Source organism: Patella vulgata, chromosome 4 (genome assembly GCF_932274485.2).
Source record: "Patella vulgata chromosome 4, xgPatVulg1.2, whole genome shotgun sequence".
In the NCBI taxonomy this organism is placed as follows: Eukaryota; Metazoa; Mollusca; class Gastropoda; family Patellidae; genus Patella; species Patella vulgata.
The window spans coordinates 66,292,641-66,320,286 of NC_065882.2; the positions used below are offsets into that span (position 1 = coordinate 66,292,641).

At 34.3% G+C, this 27,646-nt stretch overlaps 2 protein-coding genes across 2 annotated transcripts in view; both read left to right on the plus strand.

Annotated features, from left to right (window-relative positions):
• LOC126817751 (uncharacterized) overlaps positions 1 to 21,127 on the plus strand; it is a 35,475-nt gene extending 14,348 nt beyond the window's left edge. Inside the window, exons 2-5 of the mRNA XM_050544899.2 lie at positions 6,592 to 6,742; positions 7,477 to 7,736; positions 8,455 to 8,627; positions 17,650 to 21,127. Coding sequence (XP_050400856.1) covers positions 6,592 to 6,742; positions 7,477 to 7,736; positions 8,455 to 8,627; positions 17,650 to 17,779 — 714 coding nt within the window. The 3' untranslated portion in view covers positions 17,780 to 21,127. The remainder of the gene's footprint in view (positions 1 to 6,591; positions 6,743 to 7,476; positions 7,737 to 8,454; positions 8,628 to 17,649) is intronic.
• A 2,242-nt stretch (positions 21,128 to 23,369) lies between these two features.
• LOC126817754 (protein FAM166C A) lies at positions 23,370 to 27,646 on the plus strand. The gene is made up of 4 exons (XM_050544902.2): positions 23,370 to 23,631; positions 24,647 to 24,920; positions 25,319 to 25,431; positions 26,899 to 27,646. Exons 1-4 carry the CDS (start codon positions 23,561 to 23,563, stop codon positions 27,026 to 27,028), a joined length of 588 nt encoding a protein of 195 aa, XP_050400859.1. The 5' UTR covers positions 23,370 to 23,560; the 3' UTR covers positions 27,029 to 27,646.

Sequence of the window (27,646 nt, forward strand, 5' to 3'; positions counted from 1 at the left end):
AAGATAATCTTGAACCGTTTATGTATTTATGCTTCGGAGAAAACCGGAACGGAAGCAGTCCTTTTCAATTTTATCAACTTTATTGGCTCAACACTCGAGTGAAAGGTTTGGGCCGGATCCATTCAATTTATTTGGGGGATTCTCACAGATGCTCAAAGACGATAACCATCCACAGTCACATTTCGAGACAATTGACCGATAACAGTAAAAATTTCAGTTTATCATCAGTAGCCTAAAATTGATTAATTAGTAATCATTTTAGTTGATTTTTCTACAAAAAAAGTTTTTGTTTTCCATGAACCATAGTTCCTTATCATTTTAATTCCATTTCGAGTAATATAAATGACAAAACAAGCACAATGCTGGATCAAAATAAAATTCGTTCTGTGTGTCTCTAAGCACAATGCTAAGATCAATACCCAGGGTACACATTTGAGGTACGGAGAATACCGAGGTGTCCCGATCGCTCATTTTTTGTGTTCTATCTAAATGCTGGATCTACTAAGATACTGATGTACTGGTTGATTCTTTCCAGAAAAGACTATTACAGCAACATTTCTCTTGTTCCAAAGCAATCTTGTTCACAGAGGTAATTCTGAACAGTTTGACTCCATTGGATCCAGTACATAGCTGCCACGATAATATCTATTCCTCCTCGTTAAAGCCACGGTACTGTTCCAAAGCTCACGCAGCAGTGATCTCTTACAATTCTATATCCACACAAAGAATCTTAAGATCTGTAGATAAGAAACTACTTTGCCTGTCTAAAATACCCTTTCTTCTCAATCCAAAAATAGTCAATGATCTGCCACTGGAGATAAAAGAACTCTCCAGATATTATTATCTTAATTGTTTGTATGAGGTTTTGTGTTTTCTTTGAGTGGCCTGTGTGCACTTACAAATGAACTGGTAAATGTTCATGAAAGCGTCCCGGCATCTTCTTTCACATCAATCTTTTTTTCTGCGCCGGCTATTGAAATTAATTATTCATGTCTTTTGACATGTCGTGTGTCAGTGTAAAGAATGGGTAGTTTAATTTTGGAGCTATTTATATCTGAAATTGACGTCAATCTGTTAAAATGTCTATTTTATATGACCGGTACGTTAATTAATTGTTGCTGGTGTTAAAGTAATAAATTAAGCCAAGTTGTAATCTGTTGTACTGAAGGAAATGAAATGGGGTTTAAAGTTATACTTTTAATAAATACTTTGATATGTCATGCAGTGTAGTATGATGAAATTATTTTACGGACAACATTTCAGCCCAATCTAGGTCAAAAGCCAACTGTCAAGGGTTCTTTAATGTGCACGTCAACCTGTAGGCGTGACACTGTTTCTTGGTAGGCCCTTTGTCACACACAACTGATCCAGACAGGAAAATTCCGAGAAACTGTCCCGATTAATACCGGGATCGAACCAACGACTAGACAAGAGAAACCCACACTGAACTTACGGAACTTTCTTGATCAACCTGGATAGTACGTAACACAAAGTTCCTAGTAAATAACACGATCGGATGTCGAAGATTATTACAACACGTACTGCTAGTTTGTTTATTTACAATGACAGTTACTCCCATAGCAACGTTTTGTCTTATTTGTAATGAAGATAGTAAGCATGATATCACCTCTCTTTTATATCCACTAACGCCAATTAACAATCTAGGACCTATGCAAATAATAATTCTAGTAAATAATCAATCACCCCTTAAAAGATATCGTTATTATTAAAGGTGTATTCCTTTGAATCTCAAGTCTTGACTTCTGACTTCTACAATTATTAGCTGTGTTACTCGGCGTTGCACATAGGTTTATCTCTTTTTGTAACAACGATAATAACGCAATAATCAGTAACTGTATTTTATTTTTTTATTTTTTTTCACTAAATACAAAATAGATATATGAAGTTATTTTAACCTCGTTGTCTTTCTGTCTCAAGCGTGTAAACATAATGTGCAAGTTGGATAACTCGCACGATCCAATATTGCAAAATAGTGGTTTCTCCCTTGGACGTCCTGGGGACCTAGTTGTGTCATGCCGGACAAAATTGTTCAATAGCAATTGTCAATTTCATCATTAAATACTGTCACTCCGAGATTCGTAAACGAGACAATTTATTCGAGAGGCCAGAAAGATTATAATATCCTTCTTTCTAAATAAACTCGATTAGATGTTGTTTATTAAATTTTAGTTGTACTTTTGCATTAGCACCACGAAATCTGCAAATAAGTTGATGTGGCATTGGGCGGTCTACTGGTTCTCGGAGGAAAATGTCTTTAATTATGTCTAGTAATTATAGATCAACGATTGGTTGAATATCCTTTAACACATTCATAAATAATATATTACATTGTGTATAGACGTATTATAGTTCTAACAACATTATATCGTGATTATCAGTCATAAATTTATTAGTTTCGTATAGATATTTCTTGTAAAATATAGAGGCATTATTCTTGCTCTAGTACTCACGTTCCACGTTTCTAAGTTAATAATATGCAATAATTACCGTTAACTAAGGTATTCTCGGGTAATTTTACAGTTGTATTATTCATGTCTAAAAATAACAAACATAGAACTTTTTTATTGCGACATGCCTGGGTATACATCATAGCATTGGTTCAGTTCAGTAAAAATGATCTGATTTGAAATCAGCCATGTGTAAATAAATAAGAAATTATTAGATGATTATTGACAGCAAATTTTATTCCTTTCAAAAAAAGTCAGAATGTCAAAGTTCTCTCGGTGGTAAGCCTCGGCCACCCCCATCGCACTCAACAATACATTTTACTGCTATAGTATTTATTCATTGGTTTCTTTGTACAAACGAACAGAAGTTCGATCCCTGTATGTAATATAAAAAACACATGAAATCCTGCTCATGAATGACTGAACCGTGTGTTAATCGGAGATGAACATCGGCTAAGCGTTAACCAGTGGCTGGATTGAGACGCATTCGAGCAGATTTATATATAGCAGATGTTTTAACTCTGCAAAATTGAAAGACACATTTTGAGATACATTTACGACCTAAGGTCAGACATTTTTAAACAATCTGAAACACTTGGGCATAGAGAGTTTTGGTAGAGAAACTCTTTGTATTTCGACAACCTTAGATGGGGGTTTGGAAGTGAACGCCCTGTACTTTGATTGATAGGTGTGATTTTACCAATAATATGCCACTTCCAATCACTCAAAATGGTAGCAAAAGGTCGCGATTTTCGTTAGCCATCATCGTTGTTGCCCCGCTAAGCAGTACTTACTTTATTAAAAAATGCCCTGCCAAAGTCGTTTTGTGGGAAGAATTGAAAGTAACCTTCACCTCAAAGGGTTAATTACAGAGTAATACGACAAAATGTTTTGATTTAGAATCAGTTAATCGCAAAAAAGAACGGTGTCAAATTCAACAGTTCAGATCACTTATTTATTTAAATAAAACCAAAGTGCAATTCGATATTCTCAATTTATGTTTTAAACGACTATACATGAAATACAATTGGGATAACGACAATTCAGTTAGTCAGTGGGGCTTAACGTCCGCTTCTACCTAGGGTGACATAGAAGATAAGTAACAACGATTACTACGATCTGGTGCTTTAACGTCTGCTTCCACAGAAGTGATATCGCAGAGCCGAATCTTCTTCCTGTTTTAGAATATGATTTTGCAATCTTTCCATTTCCGGTCTGATTCGCTATTTATAGAAAAATTACATCACGTAAGAGGTCTTACCTGCGATTAACCATGATTGTCTAATCATCTAACAAATCTGTATATACACGATATACATATTACTACAACACTTTTACTAATAGATATATAAATATTTAATATACTCTATCATTCTAATTAAGCTTGTCACGGAACCGAATTTATTCGTATAGAAAGCTGGTATATCTATCTATATGTAAGAGATGATATAGTTGGGAATAGTTCTGTTCTAATCATATATCTGTGTTTTAAACTGTGTCGTATACGCAATGTTATTTATTGAGGGACAAATATTGTACAGAATTAGCCCAGTGATTTTGGATTTCGCTGCGCACCGAATGAATGTGTTTTCGGTTGGCTATTTTCGTTTATGCTGTGATAATAACATGCTCTCAATACAATAATTTACATTGTAACCGTTGACGTCTACCACAGGGAATGCTATTTTTTATTTGAACTACAATTGCTCTTATCACTTCGAAGAGAAATTTCCGAGCATGCAATCGTTTTAATTAGATTTTAAATGATGATGGGATCATATCAAGAATATGCATGGAACAACGACAGTGGACTGAACCTCTAAAATGTAAAATATGTGTGTGTTAATACGACTGAATTAAACACGCGAGTTATAAAATGGAGTTTAAAGACGACTTTGATACGGATTCCTTCGCTCTTATACAAGCATCTGTAGACAGGATGAATGTAAGGACATTATACATATATATGTAGACATTATACATATATCTGTAGACATTATACATATATATGTAGACAGCATGAATGTAAGGACATTATGCATGAATGGGTAGACATAATGAATGTCAGAACATTATACATGTAGACAGTATGAATGTAAGGACATTTTCAGTAGCTATACTCGACCAGAAATGGTATAATTTTTCAGTAGCTATACTCGGCAAGAAATGGTATAATACCATTTCTGGCCGAGTATAATACCATTTCTGGCCGAGTATAATACCATTTCTGGCCGAGTATAGCTACTGAAAATGTCCTTACATTCATACTGTCTACATGTATAATGTCCTTACATTCATACTGTCTACATGTATAATGTTCTTACATTCATTATACATGTAGTTCGTGTGTGATTTATAAAGTGATATACTCCACAGATTACAGGTGTATAGCACTCTCCCCCATCACCTCACCAGCCCCCAATGTTGCGTCTTACGTGTCTTAGAACTGCATCAGGAACATCATCGCTGTTTGAAACATAGGTCAATTTTTCAAATGATTATGTTATTTTATATGTATTCAGGTTTTTTTACATCAGTAGTGGAACCATTTCTAACTATATTATGGTCATCTACAAAGTTATTGAATCCTATAAATCACCACATTTCTCGTATGAAAACTAGATCTTGAACCGCGTGTTCAATTGTTGAGTTTTCTTTTGTGGTTTAGTTCTACGTGTATATTGTTAAATACAGACTCTTTTTATAACAGAAAAATAAATAGTAGTTAAAAACAGTAGTGGTTTTATTAGTTATATTTCAATTGAAATATATAAAATAATGGCAATAAAGCAAAGGAAAATATTATGACAAAAAGCAGTATGTAAGAGCAATATTGTTTTAATGAAAATTCCGATGGCAATATAAATATTTTCGATAAATAATTTAAATGTGTCACGGTAAATACTGTATAAAACTAATGTTTACAAATTGGCTGACCCATTGTTTATCACATGAAGTGAACATTCGTATTCATGCTTCCATTTAAATATTAATAATTTATAAAGAAATCATAAAATGTGTATTTTGCATCAACGTATTTCTTATTGTGGTTTGACAGTAATTGGTGGAGATGTATGGACTCTAAAGATGCATTATCCCGCACCTCTCACACACCCAGCTCTGTATAATATTTGCTTTAATACTGTTAGCTATATGTCACAGGTCATGCACATATCACAGATCAAAGGGTCAAATTCAACTTAATTTGTTTGGTGTATTCAGACAGTTTTCCGATCATTTTTACTATTTCTATTTTATCACCAAACGAGTGTTCCAACCATGTTTATACTAGTTCATCAACAAAAACGAGTGTTCCAACCATGTTTATACTAGTTCATCAATAAAACGAGTGTTCCAGCCATGTTTACTATTTTATCACCAAAACAAGTGTTCCAACCATGTTAACTATTTTATCTCCAAAACAACTGATTCAAACATGTTTACTATTTTATCACCAACACAAATATTCCAATCATGTTAACTATTTTATCTCCAAAACAACTGATTCAAACATGTTTACTATTTTATCACTAGCACAAATATTCCAATCATGTTAACTATTTTATCACCAAAACAAATGTTCCAATCATGTTAACTATTTTATCACCAACACAAGTATTCCAATCATGTTAACTATTTTATCACCAACATAAGTATTCCAAACATATTTACTATTTTATCACCAAAACAGATGTTCCAAACACGTTTACTATTTTTGCAGTAAACAGTATTACAATTATGTTTACTGATTTGGCATTTTAAATAATTGTACAGTCATATTTACTATTTTAACATAAAAAATTGTTCCAATCATGTCGGCAATTTAATATCAAAAATGGTTTCAACCATGTCTGCTATTTTAACATCAAACATTGTTCCAATCATGTCTGCTATTTTAACATCAAAAATTGTTCCAATCACGTCTACTGTTTTGACATCAAAAGGTGTTTCAGTCATGTTAACTATTTTAACATCAAAAAGTGTTTCAGTCATGTTAACTATTTTAACATTTTTAAAATATGCACGTTAATAACAGAATGATAGTTGAAAGCATTGAATTATACAATATGTAAAGTGGGCAGATTTTTACATTGCTAATGAGTTATTTATTTTCTAATTGTAGAAACTGTTTTTGGAAACGGTATCGGAATTATATGAGCAGGAATCGGAACTTATTATAGATATCATTGAAGACTGTCGGTTCGAAATGCAACAAACTGCCTTAAGTTATAAAGATGATTCAGATCAGTTAAGAGCAGCTTCCCGAATGTTTGGTAAGTTTATATTTCTTAACTTGTAGTCTGTGACCAATTTGGTGGTCATTATACAGGAATAACTATGGTTCATCAAACGGTGTGTAAATAAAATACCATCACCGGGTGACTCCATTGAGTAAGGCGCCCGCGGTGGGATTTTCAGGCTGTAGGGTTTTGGCCGAACAAACAACATCAACAACATCGTCATCAAATGAGAAAGTATATTATAATGATATCAAATATCTTACAAACAGATTACCAGTTATCAACAGTTCATGACACACATGATATATAAGATAAAGGCCGACAAACGGCGACAGACGACGAACGCTGTCTTCCCTACTATTCCGCGAAAGCTGTCCAACAGTGCAACGTCACACGTGCAGCTTAACATATTACCGTAAAGTTATTAAAGAGATGTACAATGTATAACTGTATAAAGCAATACCCACAAGGCGTAGTTCCCTCATCAGTGGTACAGCGTCAAACCTGAAGGATGGGACAGTAACCGAGGTTATGTGTGTGTGCACGTAAAAAACAAATCCTTGAAAATTGGAATTCAAAATAAGACTGGGCCGTAGCACTTCTGTCCAGGCAAAATTTTACTCATAAGCCACTGCTCGACGTGGGTCCCTCTTCATTAACTCAGTTGGTTCAGAAAAGAATGGAGTTAAACCCCATTTCATTTCATTTATACTGCTTACACCGCACCTTGTTTATATTCGGGCAAAAAATATATTTTTGATTTTCAGAGCAAAGACGTCTCGAGGAGGGTCGCAGTAAATCAAGAAACGGTACTAAAAATTCATACAATGATGAAAATTCCGTCAGTATACGTCAACATCGACGGAATAAAAGAATGGCAATATCTGATTCAGAGAGGAGTGCAAGTTCTATGAGTGCTGGTACCTTGGCTGATTATTGTCGATCTCCATTACCCGGTAAAAAATCTATGAGAGACGGAACACAGAGTCTACCTAACACCCCTCCATTAACTAAAACATTGGAAGAGGTAAGATAACCAGTTGTTCAAGTCTTTAAACAGTGACAATAATGAATGGATTTCAATAATTATATAATCCACCTGTAGAGAGCGCTTTATGTCGTCCTTAAGATACATTATGAGAGATTAGATAAGGAGCTGGCAGTTCTCACTATAATAGTTAAAAACTAGATAATGTAAAGGGAATTTGCTGAAAATTTCAGTCAAATTGAACCACTCTGAACCGGGATTTTAGCGACTAAATTTTGGGCCTAGCCTCGATCACCATTACTGAAGTCGGTACGATAAAAAACATACTCTCGATTATCCATTTCATGATTAAATCATGAATGTAAGTTGAGCAGCAAATGGGATCCTAATCCAGTAAATATCGCAGGCTAGCGTTGACATCGAGGGTTGATTATGGTCTGGATAAGTTAATTAATGTCTAATTAATAATTTAGATAACATTTCAGGCCTAAAGAAAGACCTGCAATAGGCAGATTTAGCTCTTGCATGTTTAGTTTTTGAATATGTGTGACAAAGGCAAAAAGTGTAGTATAATCTAATAAAATATTAAATATATCCTGTTGTTTATGACACGGGATGGGTCGTTCGGGTGGGGGGGGGCTGTTATAGAAGTACCTGTAGGAGACCAGTTGTTGATGCTGTCAGCCCAATTTGAAGCGGTGTTTTAATACATTAATAATTAATCACGATCGTTCAATTCTTTTTTTTATTTTAACAGGAGACCAAAGCTATTTTAAGAAACTTAGATAAAGCTGATGCACAAAGAGCTGAAGAAAGAGCTCGACAAGCCGAGAGACTGGAACAGAGACGTGAACAAAGGAGGTTAAGACAACAAGAACGAACTGCTAGAGCTATGGAACTATTAGAAGAAGCACTTAAAATGGATAAACTGTAAGTTATTTCTTATGAAGAATACCAAGGCTTTAACGAATAGGTATCTCCTGTAAACCTTTTAAGGTCATGCGTACTCGCGTACTTAAAGTTCTACATAATCATAATCATCTAAAAGCCAATACTAATAACAACAAATCTTATATTCTACATACTAATACTGATATTAAACCATAACAAATCTTATATTCTACATGCTGATACTAAATCATAACAAAATTTATATTCTACATACTGATACTAAACCATAACAAATCTTATATTCCACATGTTGATACTAATCATAACAAAACTTATATTCTACATGCTGATACTAAGCATAACAAACCTTATACTCTACACACGAATACTAAGCATAACAAATCTTATATTCTACATGCTGATACTAAATCATAACAAAATTTATATTCTACATGCTGATATTAAATCATAACAAACCTTATATTCTACATACTGATACTAATCATAACAAACCTTATATTTTACATACTGATACTAATTATATATAAAAAAAACATAAATTGTACATTAACATGTAACGGATTATGTGTAGATTAATGTGCTGAATAATCCATTGATATTATCATCAATATTTTCCTAAAGGTTCATAAACAATACTCCTCACTCAATAAAATCTCTCTTGTAAGCATATACAACTGTGTCTAATGTACTGTATCGCTTAGCCATTCTTAACTACTTTCATTCAGCGATAATCGTGTCATTTTGAGCAATTAGTAGTAGTTAACCCATTACTTTACTATACTGATTGACATATGCTGGTTAAAATAGTTCATGAATGAACCACATCACTGTTTTGTTTTTGTTTTTGTAAAAAGTATTCTTTAACATTGATGTATTTAATCAATAATTTTCTTTCTTATGTTGATGTGTTTTACAAGGGGTAAGCCATCAACTGTATCTACTTATTCAGTTAAGAGCTAAATCTGCCTATTGCGGGTCTTTCTATTAAATATAAATTATTAATTACTGTCTGTTCCAGTTGATACTCCGACTCGAATGGCTAAAACTTTGTGACATACCTGGAATTTTCACCCCCTTGGTTTCTTCCCTTAGCCTAAATGACTAGAAGTCCGATAAAATCCAGTATTCTCTTGTAAATTTCATATATTTTGACATGGTCACTTTCTCAGAACATAAACATTACGACTAGGCATGCGTTAAATGGAACACTTGCATATCGCAGGTACTTTACAAATTGGGTGCATTAGGGTTTCACACTGTGATTCTTGTGTGAAACAATATTGTTTTCGTTCGGGTTAATTTGGGTTTTTTTTCTGTTTCCACCTTGCTTATTTCGCAGAAAAATGACTTAAAGTTAAAGATTAAAGTATTTTGAAAAATCGGCACATGTCAGAACCATGCGGACTCTCCGCCGAAATATGTAATTTTTTGTAAAGGTTAGGTCTTATTTAAATTTGAATAAATGTATTGGGTAAAATGATTCAGAATTTTGTTTTTTAAGACTATAGTTCTGTTTAAGAGCAAAGTGTAGGAATGTGGCATTTTTAGAAAACGTTTTAGTTTTCAAAATATTTTCTTGAAACTTCGTGATAACATATATGTATTAATCAGCTGTCTATACATATCAAACATAAATTCACTTAAATTATCTTCCGTCCTAGATCTAGCTTTTAGCGTATAAACTGGGTAATAATTATCCGACTGGCTCAGAATTACGGTATTCTTAGAAAACGTGCATTTTTTTTTTACCTTTTAGGAAAACGTTTGCGGGTTAAAATTTAATTGCCCTTGTAAATGAGCAGAGCAAGATGGAAGCCAATTTTCGAATTTCCTTTTCCTTCAATTTTGATCATACGGCTGAAACATAACTATTTTTAAAGGCATATTAGTCATATATAAGAGCAAACGAATTCATTTTAAATTTCCGGGAGTGTCAATATAAACCTTTATCATTATCTATTTTTAAACTATTATATTTAAACTGTCAGCTCTTTATCTAAATCTTACATAATGCATTTCAATTTGATAGTAGACACATACGCCGTGTTATTGATTTAATAACTGTCTAAATGATCTTATATAATAGTAGTATTATTTTTGTTGAAGGTTTCATTGGGAATTACGCTACATAGAAAATTAGTTGATCACCATGCCAGTCTTAGCTCAAGTTTAAAATTTCCAATAGTTCTCAAGGAAAATTTTAAGCCACTCAATAACTATGCAAACCGCCATAACCAGTGGATGATGTGGACCGAGTTATTTTTGGGTATGTCCTGAAGGCTACTTCCAAAATTTTATCACGTGTCTGCACAATAGCAGGTTAAAATTTGTATGTAGCTTATATCGATATCAAAAAGTTCCAACCCTCGCACAGAGGGAAATTAAATATTCAAGTCAGTGGGACAAACAACCGTGGTCTGGGATCCAGGTAAATAACGCTTTCAAAAGAGTTATATTCTACTGGGCCGAAACAACCATCTACACATCAATTTTAGGCGAAACAACGTAAAGCTAACCCAGCACCCCTTATCCGCTTAGGCTTCCTGGTTACTGAGCCAGCGCCTTAGGCACAAATCAATCATAGTAAAATATAAAGTCTTAAGCACAATACGATCTGTATTTTCTCTATATCATTCTGCAAGTAATTAATTAAGATTGGGGGCCTTATTTGACGATTAACAGGATTATATTCTCGGTGCCATGGTATTATAATACTGTATCGCCAAATGGAAAAGAAATCACTTAGTTTCCAGGGGCAGATCCAGGAATTTTTGCAGGGGGGGGGGGGGGTCATGTTCCTGAGACAATGTATCCCCCCCCCCCTCCCGCATGGTCTCTATCGTCATTTTGGCGTATATACATACACATTAAGCTTTTTAAACAGAGAAATCCAATACCTCGTTTGACGTCAATTTTTATTATGAATTAATACAATGACATTGTGATTCAATTTCATGGATGCAAAGCATTAATTGTGATATCACGTAATGTCTATATCATTATCTCGTGCTTTGAGTGCCCATCCTGTCCCAAATCTGACGATAATGGATAAAGCACACGACCGAGAAACCTTTCTCATAAAAAGTGTTGATTTACAAAAAAATTTATGTAGCTGAGCAGGGGGGGGGGGGGGATCCGCCCCTGGTCTCATTACGTTTTTTGTGCTATTGGTAGTCCATGCTATTGACAGATTCTGATGTCATTGCTTTAATAATCATATTGCTCAACCAGTGTCAAATATATACCGTGGCTCCGATATGACACATCCATCATAGCCACACAGCCCAAAATGTCTTGGCGCTGGGTGGAGGGTATCACCACCCGCCCCTAATGATATAAATATAAGGTTTCTGTGCAATCCTCCACCACCACGAGATCTTGTTCCTGTAGAAAATCAGCGGTTACCACACCCCTGTATGTAGCAATCCCCAGTTACTAATGGTTGATGAATCATACCTATAACGTAATCTAAAATTCCGTCACGAATGACATCCTTTTCATAATTCCTGCAATTTATTTGTTTACTTAGTTCACGTTTCCGCGACTATAGTTAAAAGATCCTTTCTGCGTGACGAAATTCAAAATTAACTATGAGTATTCGGTCGATTATGTGCAGTAATATTACAAATATAGAATAGGATAAGTGGTCGATATTATGTTTTCTTAAACCATTGTTTTCTTTCTAAAGAACGACTTTGAAGTCTATATAGATCGTTACTTTCAAAGGTAATTCAACATGCATGAGAGATCTTTTATTAGCTATTGAATAGAACGAGATGCAATCTTATTATTCCATTTTTTTTTAAAAAAAGATATTCTTATGGGAATGTTCTAGTTTTGTTATATCTGTCTGTATAGAATAATATTACGCTGGCTGATAAGGGACATGAAAAATAATATCATTTATCTTTTTTTAATATTCACCCAAGTCAATTTTAATATAATTTGTTTTTTTATAATTTTTACCCAAGTCAATTTTAATTTCCACCCAAGTCATTTGTAATATAATTTGTTTTTTATATGTTTCACCAAAGTCAATTTTAATTTCCATCCAAGTCATTTGTAATATAATTTGTTTTTTATAGTTTTCACCCAAGTCAATTTTAATTTAATTTGTTTGTTATAATTTTCACCCAAGTCAATTTCAATTTCCACCCAAGTCATTTGTAATATATATTTTTTTTTAAATTTTCACCCAAGTCATTTGTAATATAATTTTTTTTTTTCACCCAAGTCAATTTGAATATAATTTGTTTTTGATAGTTTTCACTCAAGTCAATTTTAATTCCCACCCAACTCATTTGTAATATGATTTGATTTTATAATACCTACCCAAGTCAATTTTGATATAATTGTTATTTAATAGTTTTCTCCCAAGTCAATTTTAATTTTCACTCAATATAATTTGTTGTCTTTTTTACTATTATTAATTTCCACCCAAGTCATTTGTAATATAATGATGGGCCATTTTGCCCGGACAGCAGCGGTCCCGCCTATTCTTCTTCAAAATCCCGTTGCTGGTCTTGAAAGTACCGGGGTGGGGGGGAATAAATGTGCAGGGTCGACACACCGTAGTCGGAATCTGACAGTGAAACGAAATGAAATGGGGGTTTAACGTCCTACTGTTCTGCTCCGATCGGGCTAATGAATGCAGTAAGCCAGAAGGCAGAAGGGAAAGTTTGTTCTGATAGCGGCACTTATATGAAATGTCAATTATTTCAAAAGTTATTTTACATGTACGCCAATGTGTACTAGGGATCTGGGTATTGATATCAGCATGCACCCATCATAGCCAACGCTAACGAACATCCAGACATCGAATTCAGCGCACAGTGTGTTAAAAAGAGATAACAAAAAACAACTTAGCCTATGTGCACTAGTGAATGATGGGTCACACGCATGTCTCTTGACCTTACAAGAGAGCCTTGCCACGAATTCAAAGGGGCCCTTTTCTTACTGGACACAGGGGTTCCCTTTTCTAGGACTTTGGGTCCCCTTTCTTGAACTTGGGGCATTCAACTGAAGTTGGTGCTTCCATTTGGTTTATTTTTTGGAGATTTTCACAAAATTCGTTTATTTCACGAATATATTTATATGGCAAATCTCCCCAGGGAAATTCTCACCAGATACATGAATCGAGATTTGTGGCCATAACATCCACTCGACACAAACTAAGTCATTTCAGGAATATCATGATATGACTAAAATTTTCATTTCAATAGTCAGTTTGTGCGTAGAGGTCTTCAGTAGTAGGATGAAACTGGAGTACCCGGAGAAAACTCGGGACCGCCGCTGTGTGGGTAAAATGGCCCATCATTATATTACAAATGACTTGGGTGGAAATTAAAAAAATATTACAAATGATTTGGGTGGAAATTGAAATTGACTTCAGTGAAAACTATCGAAAACAAATTATATTAAAAATGACTTGGGTGAAAATTATAATTTAAAAAACGAATTATATTACAAATGACTTGGGTGAAAATTTAAAAAAAAAACCAACAAAATACAAATGACTTGGGTGGAAATTAAAATTGACTTTGGTGAAAATTATAAAAAAGAAATTTAATTAAAATTGACTTGGATGAAACGTGATAGAATTTTGACACCATTACTTTAACCTAATAAATAATTGATAAGATAAAATCGTATTTCAGTTTCCAATTTTCGTCGGTAAATAGATCATTGACAACAAGAGAATCGCGAAGTATTGTTTTATGGGTTGGTATTCTTGTTAGGTACTGTTTAACAATCAATCTTCACATAGATTTTTTTGTAGTTATAAAACTCGCCTTGTCATGATAATGGTGTCCTGTAACAACAATACGTTGGTTGATTTTATATAGGCTATTGTATTACGAGCTGATAGGGGATCTTTAAGACAGTAGTTGGTGGGGTGCAAATCTAAAGCATGGGGCGCCTTTTCTAGGGATTTGTTTTAGTAAAAAAATCGTATGGCAATTTGGCAAAGTCGACAAAGGCGTGTAGTTTATTGCAGTGGGGGAAACAAAGTAAAACGAAAACCATAAAGGTGGATAAAAACTACAGAAATTGGGATATAACAAATTAATACATAATTGACAAATAAAGAGAGAGAGAGAGAGAGAGAGAGAGAGAGAGAGAGAGAAATGGGGTTTAAAGTCCACTCGACACAAACTAGGTCATTTCGGGACTTACATATGGTCCAATTTTATTTCAATAATTCGCTTGCGCGTAGGGGTCTTTAGCAGTGGGAGGAAACCGGAGGACCCGGGAAAAACCCACGAGGTTGGACAGGCGACCCTACTCCTTGTCACGTACAACCGGGGATTCGAAACCACGCCAGTTGACTCAATGACAGACTTAATGATACAGCGCGCACGTGCTAACCACTAAGCCATCCAACCCCCCAATTGACAAATAAAACGATGAGTGTAATTTGATAATAGATGTTTTGTAAACGGCGTTAATAATGGGCAATCTCAGTTCCCAGAAATAAGTTTACCCTCGGTTCGTTACATGGGTTACATTTTAATGGCCCTTGGAACATTTTCCACATCTTGATATCAAAAGTTCATTCGAAAACAGCCGATTTGATGATTTACCGATAACTATTTTAAGCGCGCAGTATGAGTGATTCGGCTAAATACCCGAAATTTCTGAAGAAGCGGCGCGAGTTTGAGTCGCTATCTTGGATCTTTGTGAAGCGACCGACGGAAGGATACATCACGTAACATTCAAAATGGCCGACGTATGGCCGGCGAGTTTTCCCACAGATAAACAACCACTCGACAACCTCGGCAGATTCCGTTACTCTACATCTAGCTAGATGTAGGGTACTGGAATCTGCTGAGGATTGCCGAGTGATAAACAACGTGTAAACTTATCTCTGGGAGTCGAGATTGACTAATGGCGTCATGGCGTCATATAATTTATAAAAAAGAAATATAAAATGGGGTACATTCCTACCGCCCACCCCCTCCCTGTATCCGAGCCTGTTATATCAACGCTCTAATTGTAGATATAAAACATATTAAATATTAAATTGTTAGATGTTAATATCGATTTGAAATGCAGTCTGCTCAAGAACTATAAATACAGTGAAATATTCATGGGGATAAAACATATTGAACTTTGTTTCCTATGAAAGAATGTCTACTTAAAAGAAAATCATTCTGTTCACACTCCAATCTGTTCAACAGACTGACTCTTGTTCTGGATCCCTTTCCAGTATGTAGTAGGGTAACCCGGATACCTTTCCAGTATAAGAAGACTTAAAGATACGTTCTCGCGTAAAACTGTGTGATATGATGATGAATTTGGACTATACCTTTGACGTGACGCGAGCAGACATTCCTAATCGTCAGGCTGCCGATTAGGGAAACCCTTACATTTTTGTCCTGTATACGTTCCATGGGTGTTTTTAAGGGAATCCAGTATTATTCTAGTAAGATTGGATATTTTTACTTTCCATATACAAGTATACCAAAATTTCTACACTGTTATTGGAAATAACCACCCGATAAATACTTTTATGGGAAAGTATCTTTAAGAGATTTATCAGATCAGAGATGAATATGGGTCGGTTATTTATATATTTTATATATTAATTTCTTAGGAAGGGGTGGGGGGTATTTTGATTTATCAGAGACGAGCAAGAGTCGGTTATTTATAAATTGATTTCTTACGGGATTTTTATTTTAGGTTTATTATTAGAATTATCCTGTGTGCCTTAGGGTTAAGCAGATTTCTTTTCTTTTTTTTACACTAAATGTAATAAATGTAAACACATTTCCCAAGAGTCACGTCACTTTACGTACACCGAAAGTAAACATCTTTCACAAAATCATTTAAATATTATTATTAATTTATGAAACAGTCTTTGATTGGAGCTTAAACATACTATATTGTGGCCTTCTATATTTGAAACGCTATGTTATTAAGAGTAAGACAATGGGCATTATTCCAAGAGAGAGAGAGAGAGAGAGAGGGAGAGAGAGGGAGATAGAGAGAGAGATGGGGTTTAGCGTCCACTCGACTAACATGGTTCAATTTTATTTCAATAATTCGCTAGCGCGCAGCAGTGAGAGGAAACCGTAGGACCCGGAGAAGACTCACGAGGTTGGACAGGCGATCCTTCTCCTTGTCACGTACAAGCGGGGAATCGAAACCACATCACATGACTCAATGACAGATCGTCTGATCCAAAGCGCACGCGTTAACAATTCGCCTACCCAACCTCCTGCATTATTCAAGAATAACAGTTATAATTTTTAAATCAATATTCATATTCAACATGTAGTATGATAAAAAGGCTAAAAGTATTTCGACACAGGGCATAATTCTATGGAATACAACCCATTACCACTTTAACGAAACACCAGTACATTGAGGATTTTATCCGTACACGTACATCGATTAGGAGTCGTTTATCAGTAGACTTACATCGTATATACATACTTGACAATGAGTCGTTTATCAGTACACGTATATCGATATATAAACATCTGACATGGTGTCATTTATCAGTACACGTACATCAAATATAACATCTGACATGGGGTGGCTTATCAGTACACGCACATCGAATATAAACATTACGCATCCTGTCGTTTATCGGTACACTTACGCCGGATATAAACATTTAGCATCGAGTCATTTATCAGTACACCAAATATAGAGATACAGAGTACACTTGCTCAGAAAACAAATGTGTTGCAGTTGCCTTTTATTGGCATACTAATCGGATTGTCGGTAAATTTACTAACACCTAATTTGTCACTGGTATCCTTTCCGTCAGTTCATCTCATGTTTCGCAGGACATTTTATAGGAGCATAAGTCTGTAAACAAATGTTTTACATGGCATTTCACCAGGGCCTAACTCTGTAAACAAGTGTTTGGCGTGGTATTTTTCGGTACCTAACTTTGTAAACAAATGTTGTGTATGCCTTTTATTATTACCGGTTCCCCGGACAAATGCTTAATTTGTGGTTAAGATTAATGTAGAAACTTATTCTAGATAGTTTATATATAATGTATTTTTTTAATTTATCTTTACAGCATGACAAAGGACAAACAAAGACAAGAAGCAAAACTGAGGGAAAAATTAGAAGAACTGAAGAGAAGAAAGGGTTTAACACCTACCCCTTTACCACCCCCTGGTCATTTATTACCAGAAATAGACAATTAACCTGTAGAGTTTTAAACGTTTTCGGAAATATTTTGTTTACAACGATCGTTGTACAAATCAAGATTGACTGTTTGAGAACACAAGTTGTGTGAATGAGATGGATCAATGTTTTGAAAGTTTGTAGACCGTGTAAAATCAATTAAAAACTGCTGTTTAAATTCTTTAAATCCGTTCAATCTTATTGTTGTTTATAACACATCGAGAGGCAGAAAATAGTAGTGGTCTAATTTTGTGTTGTTAGTTTGAAGGGATGTGCCAAGAATCTGGACATAATCCCGTTCGGGCGTTTGCCAACTTGCGTAGGACATTTCCGGCATATACGGGCGAAACAGCATCAATGGTCCTTCTAGACACCTATAAAATGGAGGGGTTTTTTTCCATATTATTCCGTTGTTTTCACAATGTTCGGGTATTTGTTTTTCTGCGAAGTTAGCAGTAAAAGTGGTGGCGATATTTTTACCGCCAAGATTGTTGAATATAGGAAGAGCCTGCTCGCCATAGTTCACCCCATGTTTAATTATATGCATCAAAATTGGTGTATTCAGCATTGTTTTTTTGCATATTTTCCGTTCTGGTCAAAATGAGCTTCATAATTATTTTAATTTTTATGATATCACTATATACCTACCCATAAATGGTCCGTTTTCTATCAACTGCCTTAAACTTGAGTTACTTAATAATGTATTAAATATTCCCGTGTTACAAAAAGCAACATGGGCATTTTCACTGCTTTTCAGAAACATATACTTTATTTCATCCCTCTATCGATTGAAAATCCAGTCAGATTTACTGCTGGGTGGTTCTCGGTATTCCCAGTTGTATCGTTCCGTTCTACTCCACTTACCGCGGGGTCCATCCCCGGGGGGGGGGGGGGGCACATAGTCAAATTATCCACTCATGATACTTCTTGTATTTTTATCGATCAATCGAGTGGGCGAAGGGAAGTAACTCGCATTCGATTGTAACTTTGATTACTTTAGTGAATTCGTAAAAACACCGTGGATGGAGCCAGAGGTTACTAGAGTAGAACGGAGCGATACCACTGCGGATACCAAGAATGACTGGGGGTGGTGGAGAAAAATCATTATTTGTTTAACACTGGCATTCCAATTAGATGCATGCGCCCCTTAGTATTTAATTTTTCTCATTTAGGTGGAAAAAATAAGACTTTAAACTAAAGTTTAAGGCAGTTAACTGAATACGGCCCGAGATCAACAAATATATTATTTTTGCAATATAATTATTTTGACACATTGTTATGAGTAATATAGTTAACGCATTCAACCAAGTGCCATAAGTTAAAATAATTATAAGGAAGTGTTATAGTTGCCTGCCGTTATTTTATTGTCGATAATTTTTACATGATTCATATAGTGTAATGTACATGTAAAATAAAGTCACACACATTGTATTTGTTGAATGTATAATCTAGAGTTAACTAAAGAATTTACAGCTCAACTTGCGAGATATGTATTTGAAGATAAATTATGTAGCTAAATCTTCCTGTTGCAGGTCTTTTTTCTCGCTTCAAATGTTCTAAAAATTATTATATATTTATTATATACATTTATTCACATGGCAAGTCCATAATCGACTCTCTATAGATCATCAGATGATTTGAAATATTGAATGGATTAGAACATTGGCTCCATTAAATAGTTTATCGTTAAAGAGGAAAATCTAGATTTCGTTTATTATCGTGGCAATGTTACTTGACAATCAAGACCATTTACTTTTTGTTCTTTTTTTTTTTGTTTTTATCTTTCAGCGACGATCTCCCTTTATTGACCAATGTGTTACTGTTAGATATAATGTTTCCAGGGTCTGATCTAGAATATGAATTTGTTAATCGCAAAGTAAACGATTAGTTTTTGGTGAGCTTAATATCTTCAAAAGATGCATAACGTCCACTTTGAGGTTATTTGGGTATATAATGGTGTATAAAAACAGGCACGTATTCAGTAAGGACCCAAATCTGTCGCAAATGTTGCTTTGATACCTGTAATGAAATCTACAACGTTAAGTCTAAAACAATGTGCCGTCGTCCTCGGGAATTAACTACGGTTAACTATAATATATTATGTTTTATGAAATGATTTAGAATCCAGGATTGTTGTTGTGCGAATCAAAACTCATAGCGGGCCTTTAAATTTTTAACTCCCTCCAAGAGTCGAATTCGTGTATATATGTAATGTCAATACTAATTTGCATATATGCCTAGTAGAACTATCTGAACAATTCAACTGTAATATATCAATCCACGTTTATTTATAGGCATTATACATAAAAGGCACCTTATATCATTGGGTTCATTGATTTGTGGAAATTTGCTTTGTCATAGAATTTATTAAATTGTAAACCAATTATTATTGCGTGAATTATCACTGGTAATTATACGTTATGCAATGTCTATGTTTTATGCATCGGTGTATTAGTTAAAAATCACTTCATAAAAACTTTAATCTCAACAGGCCGAATGAGAGAGTGCAGCCGGTACATCGCTTCGAGGCACAAGTTTCCCTGTGGGGGACCCATAAATATCTATTTAATATTATTTACGTCAGCATGGCCGGTATTCGTGCTTTAGATCCCCAAATCCTATGCCCTGCTCTGACTATGCATGAGTAAAGTTAAAACCCATATGGTTTTTTTTTGCGTAGCCCTGCTAAGGTGTAATATGGGGGTGGGCAATATATGTCTTGCTCTGACACATAAAAATTTTCTCGGTGGACCTGCCTTTAGCAGTATGTATCTTTCATAAACTGTAGTTTGCTACAGTATGAGATGCATGTTGTCGAAACGTATTATCTAGATACCCTTGTTGATATTATTTTCAAACCCTTCAAAAGATTATGAGTTTGGAAATAACGGTGTCACTAAAATATGAAAAATGCTAAACAACGCTAGCCCCTCATTTATAATTGTATTGTATAAAATAATCAAATTATAATATAATGTAGTCAAACCGCGCCTTGGTTTCTTATATCGTTGTGAAACACGTCAATACTATTTGGCAACAAATGTTAAAATTTTAAGCTAAACATCTTTTATTACATATTATGGAATTAGTTGTTTTGAGTGACTCGTATTCTTGGATGCTATTCAAACATTAAAAAGATGTATAATTTCACTCGAGTTTAGACGGGTTATCCTGAATTTGTGTCATCGGTTATTACATTTGACTGATGTAATTGTTATTACATGTATGTAATAGTACTTACTAACATTATATTCACAGTGTCGAGATATGGCGACATCCTTAGATGACACATACCGTTGTTATCTTTACATTAAGATGATTTAAACATTTTTGACATTTGTTAGAACTTTAGGAAATTATTCAGAAATAAACCATGTACATAGTTATTGTTAGTTTTTTTTTTAACTAATTAAACCTTGAATTGTATTTTAGTTCTACTTTAGTTTCGCACCATTCGGTGTTCCCATATACTTGCAACAACGAATCCTTGAATGTCCTAGTTTTTTTCCACAGACAATAGATACCCGGGTACGTGTTTCTAGTATAAGCAGTCGTGGGTAAATTGACGCCAACACCTCCCTTCGCCTCCCCGCAGTTGAACCCCGCTCTCAACAGCAAATGTGTGGGCTATTGGGTGGTCTTAGCACCGAACTTTTACTTTGGAACGTCGAAAATGATCTTGCATAACAGAACCAAAACGCTTCGGAACCTGTTTCAAAAATACGTAAAAACTGTTAAATCAAAATCTCTCCGAATTAGTTTTACAACGAATGCTATACATAATGATACTAGTTGTCTGAAAAAAAACAATTGAATAGTTTCATGGCTGGACTCCAGCCTGCAGGCCGCGTCACAAAGCCTGCCAAAATTTTCCCCACTAACATTTGCCAATACGACATATAATAATATATCCTGTGAACTACTATATGCATTCGTCGGTTTTATCTGCTTCCATGTTCCGGTGAAATCATAAAAACTCATAAAAAATTTGCAAACTTTTAATCTCTTCGTTAGATACGTGTTTTCCCGTCACAGATTAACGTCGGTTTTCCTAGACTGGGATTCTCGGAAATCCACGCGGCCTGGAGTCCAACACTGAAACTATTCAATTGTTTTTCAGATAACTAGTATCATTATGTATAACAATCGTTGTGAAAATAAAGTAAAAGTTCGGTGCTAAGACTCCCTAAAGATAAATTTTAAATGTTCCTATTATTAATTAGAACAGGTTTCGCTTTAGTTTTTATATTTTACGTTGACATTTTATTGCTTTAAATCTTCCTAGTGCAAAAACGGTAAATTTCACCTTTTGACCTCCAGGGTCACTAAGACTAAAGGTGAATTTAGCAAGTTTACATTTTTATTGAAGAGTGATTACTTTCGATCAATTTCAGCTTCTTTTCATAATACAAGAATAACTGCGCATTCACTTTCAGTGCAAATGAACTCATTGGACCTTTGACCCCGAATATCTCGAAAACGCCCCAACGGCGGACTGATTACCACTCTGCATCGTATTCTACGCGAAATTTTACTGTAGAAAAGTTGGGTCTGGTTATGTGCCTATTTGATTGACACACCCCGGCGCTGAACCTCCGGTCTATGACTGATGGAGAGCTTTTCACACAGAAAACGAGGAAATAAAGTTGTCAAAGCACTCTATGCAATGTGAATGAATGCAGACAGTCAAAGTATGTCTTTTCCGTTATAAATAATAATAATAACGGAAAAGACTTCTTATATTGGGATAGACATAACAAAATGTTAAAATTATATTGCGAAAACGCCTTGTTATGCTTTCTAATGGTATTCAAACATTATTGAGACAACTTGAGTTAAATTAAGGACTTTGAATTTTTGTCTTTTCCGCTATGTCTTTACGGTTAACATGGTCTTTTACATGGTAATAACTGAAAAGACATTTCTACAAATTTTGGTTTTGTTACATTTTTGTATAGTTTTAAGAGTCCAGCATGGCTATTGCATATGATATAGCGTACTTTCTCTTGTCTCTTGATCGAGTTATACATCTATAGAATACAGTGAAAACTTTCTTAAAAATTCATAATTACTTTTCAAAATTTGTCTTTACCGTTATCTGTACGTTTTTATGAAAATAACCCATGTAGCGGATTAATAGCATGGTTCCTGACGTGGTATTAAAATAAACCTATAAGTATTAATAAACAGCAACTTCTGGATTCATTTTGCCAAAAAATAGTCAGAAAATCATAACAAAAGACCCCATACAAACCACGAATTAAGCAGACGTCTCGGGAGATGTCATTGTTTATGGCAGAAAATAATAATTGAATTCGCCATCTTTAAAATCCTTTTATTCTGGTTAAAATAAGCGCCACAAATCACCAATGACACTCTCAAACCAAATTTAATATCCTGCGTCTGCCACTACCGAGCCCAGTTGTTTTATTATTATAGAACTGCGGAAGACTTATGGGGGATAACTCCAATTAAGTCAACTAAGAGTTATCTTTTGTTACGGTTACCATAGACACGCGTCCTATAATATTCATGCGCTAAAATTAATATTTGCATATGTAATCCGACAAATATAACCAATTTGCGCACAGCAATCAAGCGTTTGGTTCCGTATATTATAAACAGAAGATCCTCGAGTATGCAGCTTGATTCAACCACATAAAACCATTCAATTAGAGACCTACTTTACGCCGCTCATTAGTAACAAGCAGTGAACTGTATGTAAACAACTTAACACGTTGTAAAATAGAAAACAGTTGTCAAACTAGATTACTGAAGTATTTCCAGCTATCACTTCGAAAATGTCGCGTGCAGCAGGAACTCTTATTACCACAAATAATGCTACCTATATTTCTCCACGGTTTATGCCCGGGTAAGTATTTGTTGAATCCTAGACTAAGTGAGTGAAAAGCGCTGTGCTGTAACGACTCACGAGTATGCTCACAATATAGATTTCACGATCCTTACCTAACCTTAAGGCTTAGCTACGAGAACGTAACTAAAAACGCCGAGATACACTGATGTGCTTGTTTTTAGCTACGATTGGATGCCTTTAGTTCCAAGTGGCAAACTCAATTTCTTTATTAATGTATGTACCATCTTAAAAATAAGTTAATTTTATACTATTATGTACTATTACACATACGCAGTCGAATCTACTGAAACAACATTCATTTATCAGCAAATATTGAAAATAAAGTAAATCAAGCGTTGTTTTTATCAAAATTGATTCGGACGTTCATAATTACGCCGTTTTACTACTGCGCAACTCTGATCCGATGGGTAGGTCTACTTTGATTGGCTATTGCACACGAGGCCCCGCCTTTATGTGTTACAGACGTAAATTTAAAATGTCGGATAAATCAATCTACTGTCGCTTTGATTTGAAAAAGGGATTTGTACCCGTTTCAGGTAGGATTATATGCTTAATTGTAGTTGGGTGTGGCAGAAATATTATAAATAACAATAACCAATCGTTGTTTTGATTAAAAATATTGTCAATTTTGTTTACAAATGCCGGGTGCGAATCACTCCCGCATGTGCTACATTGAAGGTAATGGTCTTATCTCGAAACACGGAGGGTTGAGAGGTTAAGGTTTGTTATCTAACCAAGGCTAAATGTACATCATACATGCGTAACATTTTAATGATATATACTCTCTTCTTACAGATATTGAGACATATTTTTTTCTGCTTTGATTGGCGGCATTGTGTAATTCCTGAATTTAGTTGAGACGAAAGAGGAAATATTTAGACTAGTCAATGGCTATAAAAGAAAAGAAAAAAAGAGCTGAATTCAGCGGACCCTAGCTTATATTTGATCAAAAATTTTGACCCTGAATATTAGTAAAGTAATGACATGCCTACTTTTGTTTTCTTACTTTTAGATATAGAGGTCACTGCCCTACAATGAAGTATGATTTTGGAGAAACATATGGAAATGCTACACAAAAATATTTTCAGGACTACCGATCAGAAGTTTTGAATAGTTCTAAAGATCCCTATTGTCGTGGTGGACAGTTTCCTACATATTACACACATAATCCTGATCTGGTAATCTCTAATAGAAGTCGTAATCGTGACAGATGGCTGTTAGCTCCTAAATACGAACTTTCTAATGTTGATCATGATAGAAGAGATGAATTAAGGAGATTTGATGAGGTAAATTGATATAAATAAAACATATTTATTTTACAAATTTTTCTTATTTTTTTAGTTGAACCTGGGACCTGTTTTTACAGATTTAATCACTAGTTGGTTTTACAGGATGATGGCATCCCCACTGAAATCATCTGTTCAACTCCTGGGTATATTAATTGGGTACATTGATGATTTCATTGGCCACAGTTGAAACTTGAAATACCAGTCTTGTTTGTCATTGCTTACATTCACCTCAATACAGTAGGCTGTATACCTATTCTAGGGCTGACAGACGGGAGAAACAGAATGATAAAGCATCATGATGTAAAAAATATCTAAACAAACTTCTATTTTAGTACGGTACATATAAAATCAGTTAATATAACCATTTTCTTATTTACATTTGAAATGTTCTTCAGCTTTCACAGAAACACAGAGAATATTATACTGATAAAACTGGAACACAGAAACCAGTGAATTATTTTCAACTACCAAATAGTCCGAATGATGACTTTAATACAAAAGTGGCTCTGTAAGTATGGGTGTACAAAACCTGCTGCTTTCTTCTAATACTTCTACTAAACCTAGCTTACTTTAACTTTACTAATATTCCTTTTAATTCATCATATTCAGAACAGCACCAACCTTTTTGAATCTGTTTATTGAGACTTTGAAAGAAATTTAGGTTTTCAAGTAGACTTTAAAGAGGTTGGTGCTGAGAGGTAAAGTATTTAATTCTTTAACTTAACAAGTTTGCTGTCTTTACCTGCCAACAGATAATTGTAGCCCATCTGTTGATCATGGCGGTTTGGATGTTTACTTAATACTGATCCCTTTGTCGATTATAAATACCAAGAATAACTATTAATATCTATGTTTCAAGTAGTTGTCCTGTTAGAAAAATAAAAGTAAATGCTATAAATATAAAAGAGTTCTTATGTGGTTATATTGTGAAATGCCCTTTTCTTCATGAATAATAGTGAAGGGGGGGGGGAGGTACTAAAAGAATATGAGGTCAATGGTTGTCTTTTGTTTTGTTGCTTTGTGTGTTGTCTGTAATTGTTGCAAATAAGTTTTAATATTTTATTATTTTTATTATGGTTGTAGACTACTTGTAGTTCATTTCTGTAGTTGGAATATTCAGACAAAATTGCATGTTTCCCTATTCTCATACCGAATGGCATGCTTATCATTTATTTTCATTTAGCATTGATTGTCTTGTGTATGTAGCATGGCATGGTGTTTTCTCTTGTATAAAAATGTGTATTTAATTCAATTGATCTATAAACATATTTCTACAATCTTCTCTCAATAGTGAACATTTAGCTCTGTCTTTAGTTAGTTATCTGTCAATTTCATTATCTTTGCTTGAATTATTTGTACACCCATAAACAGTTTCAAATGACACAGAAGTAATAGAAAAGAAAAGTTCAAAATAATTAAAGTGTTATAAAGAAGGTAGATCTTTGATGAAAAGCAGTTGAAAAGAGATTTTTAAAAACTAAATATTTGACAATGGAATAATGTGTTTTTATTAACAATGTGTGGTTTTGTTTGGTTAATTAGATGGTATCGTCGTGGTTACTAATGTGTGGTACTCATATTGCACATTGTACTACCAGTGGGTAAGTAAAGGACAGATTTATTTTTTAATAATTCTTTTAAATGGAATGATTGCACATCTATTGGACTTATCACCTTTTTAAGTATGTTAAAAAGACACTGTGGATGTTTGTTTTAGCCATATTAAATGTACACTACTGGCTGACCTCAAAGAGAATAAGAATAGAGTTTGTAATATGTTAACTGGCCCTTAATTCTAACTAAACTTCAATGGTGGAGTTGAAAATAATTGAACATTATTCCCACAGAGTTGTCCCCCTTTAGTGTGCTTTTATTTACTGAAGAATGAGATACCAAGAATCCTGAAAGGTTTGTAGAAAAAAATGAAAATAAACTACAAGTTATTAATATGTAAAATAATTATCTTTTTCTTCAGTATGATGGAACCAACAGACTTCCATTTACCACCTATAGAAACCTCAAAATCGGAGATAACCAAGCAGTCACAGCCAAGAACGAGTAACAGAGATCGTGAAATGAGAGATTTTATATTTGAAGAGAGGTAAAACAAAATGTAACAAAGTTGAGTTCATATTAAAAATCATGCCTGATGTATATAGATTGACCAACTATACAGAAAACCTTTCCTTCCACTGTAAAGAGTTTTAATTAGATTTTTTTTTTGTTACATTCAAGGTCATTTAAGTTATAAAATTCTGTAAATATGATGCCCCACTGGTTTATGAATATACATGATTGTTATTTTCTATCTTATTATCTTTCTGTTTGTCTTGTCCATGTTAATTTCTCATGTGATTTAAGTCTTAGGCGGAAGAAGTCGATTTCAAGAAATGGATTTGTTTTGTTTTAACACTAGTATTATATGGTTCATGATGTGATCAATTGTTCAAAGTTTTAACTGTGATAGATGACTTGATACCACAATGTATATAATATTGATCTTATCTGCAATTTAGTTTTTAATAGAAAAAGTTTAACAGACCCAAGTTTGATGAACTTAATGGTATTAGACTATATATTTTATTATCTGGAAAGCATTTAATGTGATCTTGTTTGAATATAGTATACTGGGATACATGTGTTCAGTGTTTGTCATCCATAGATTGTTTTATATAATTATGTCTGAATATTATGTCTCAACTGTTAATAAATATAAAAAACAA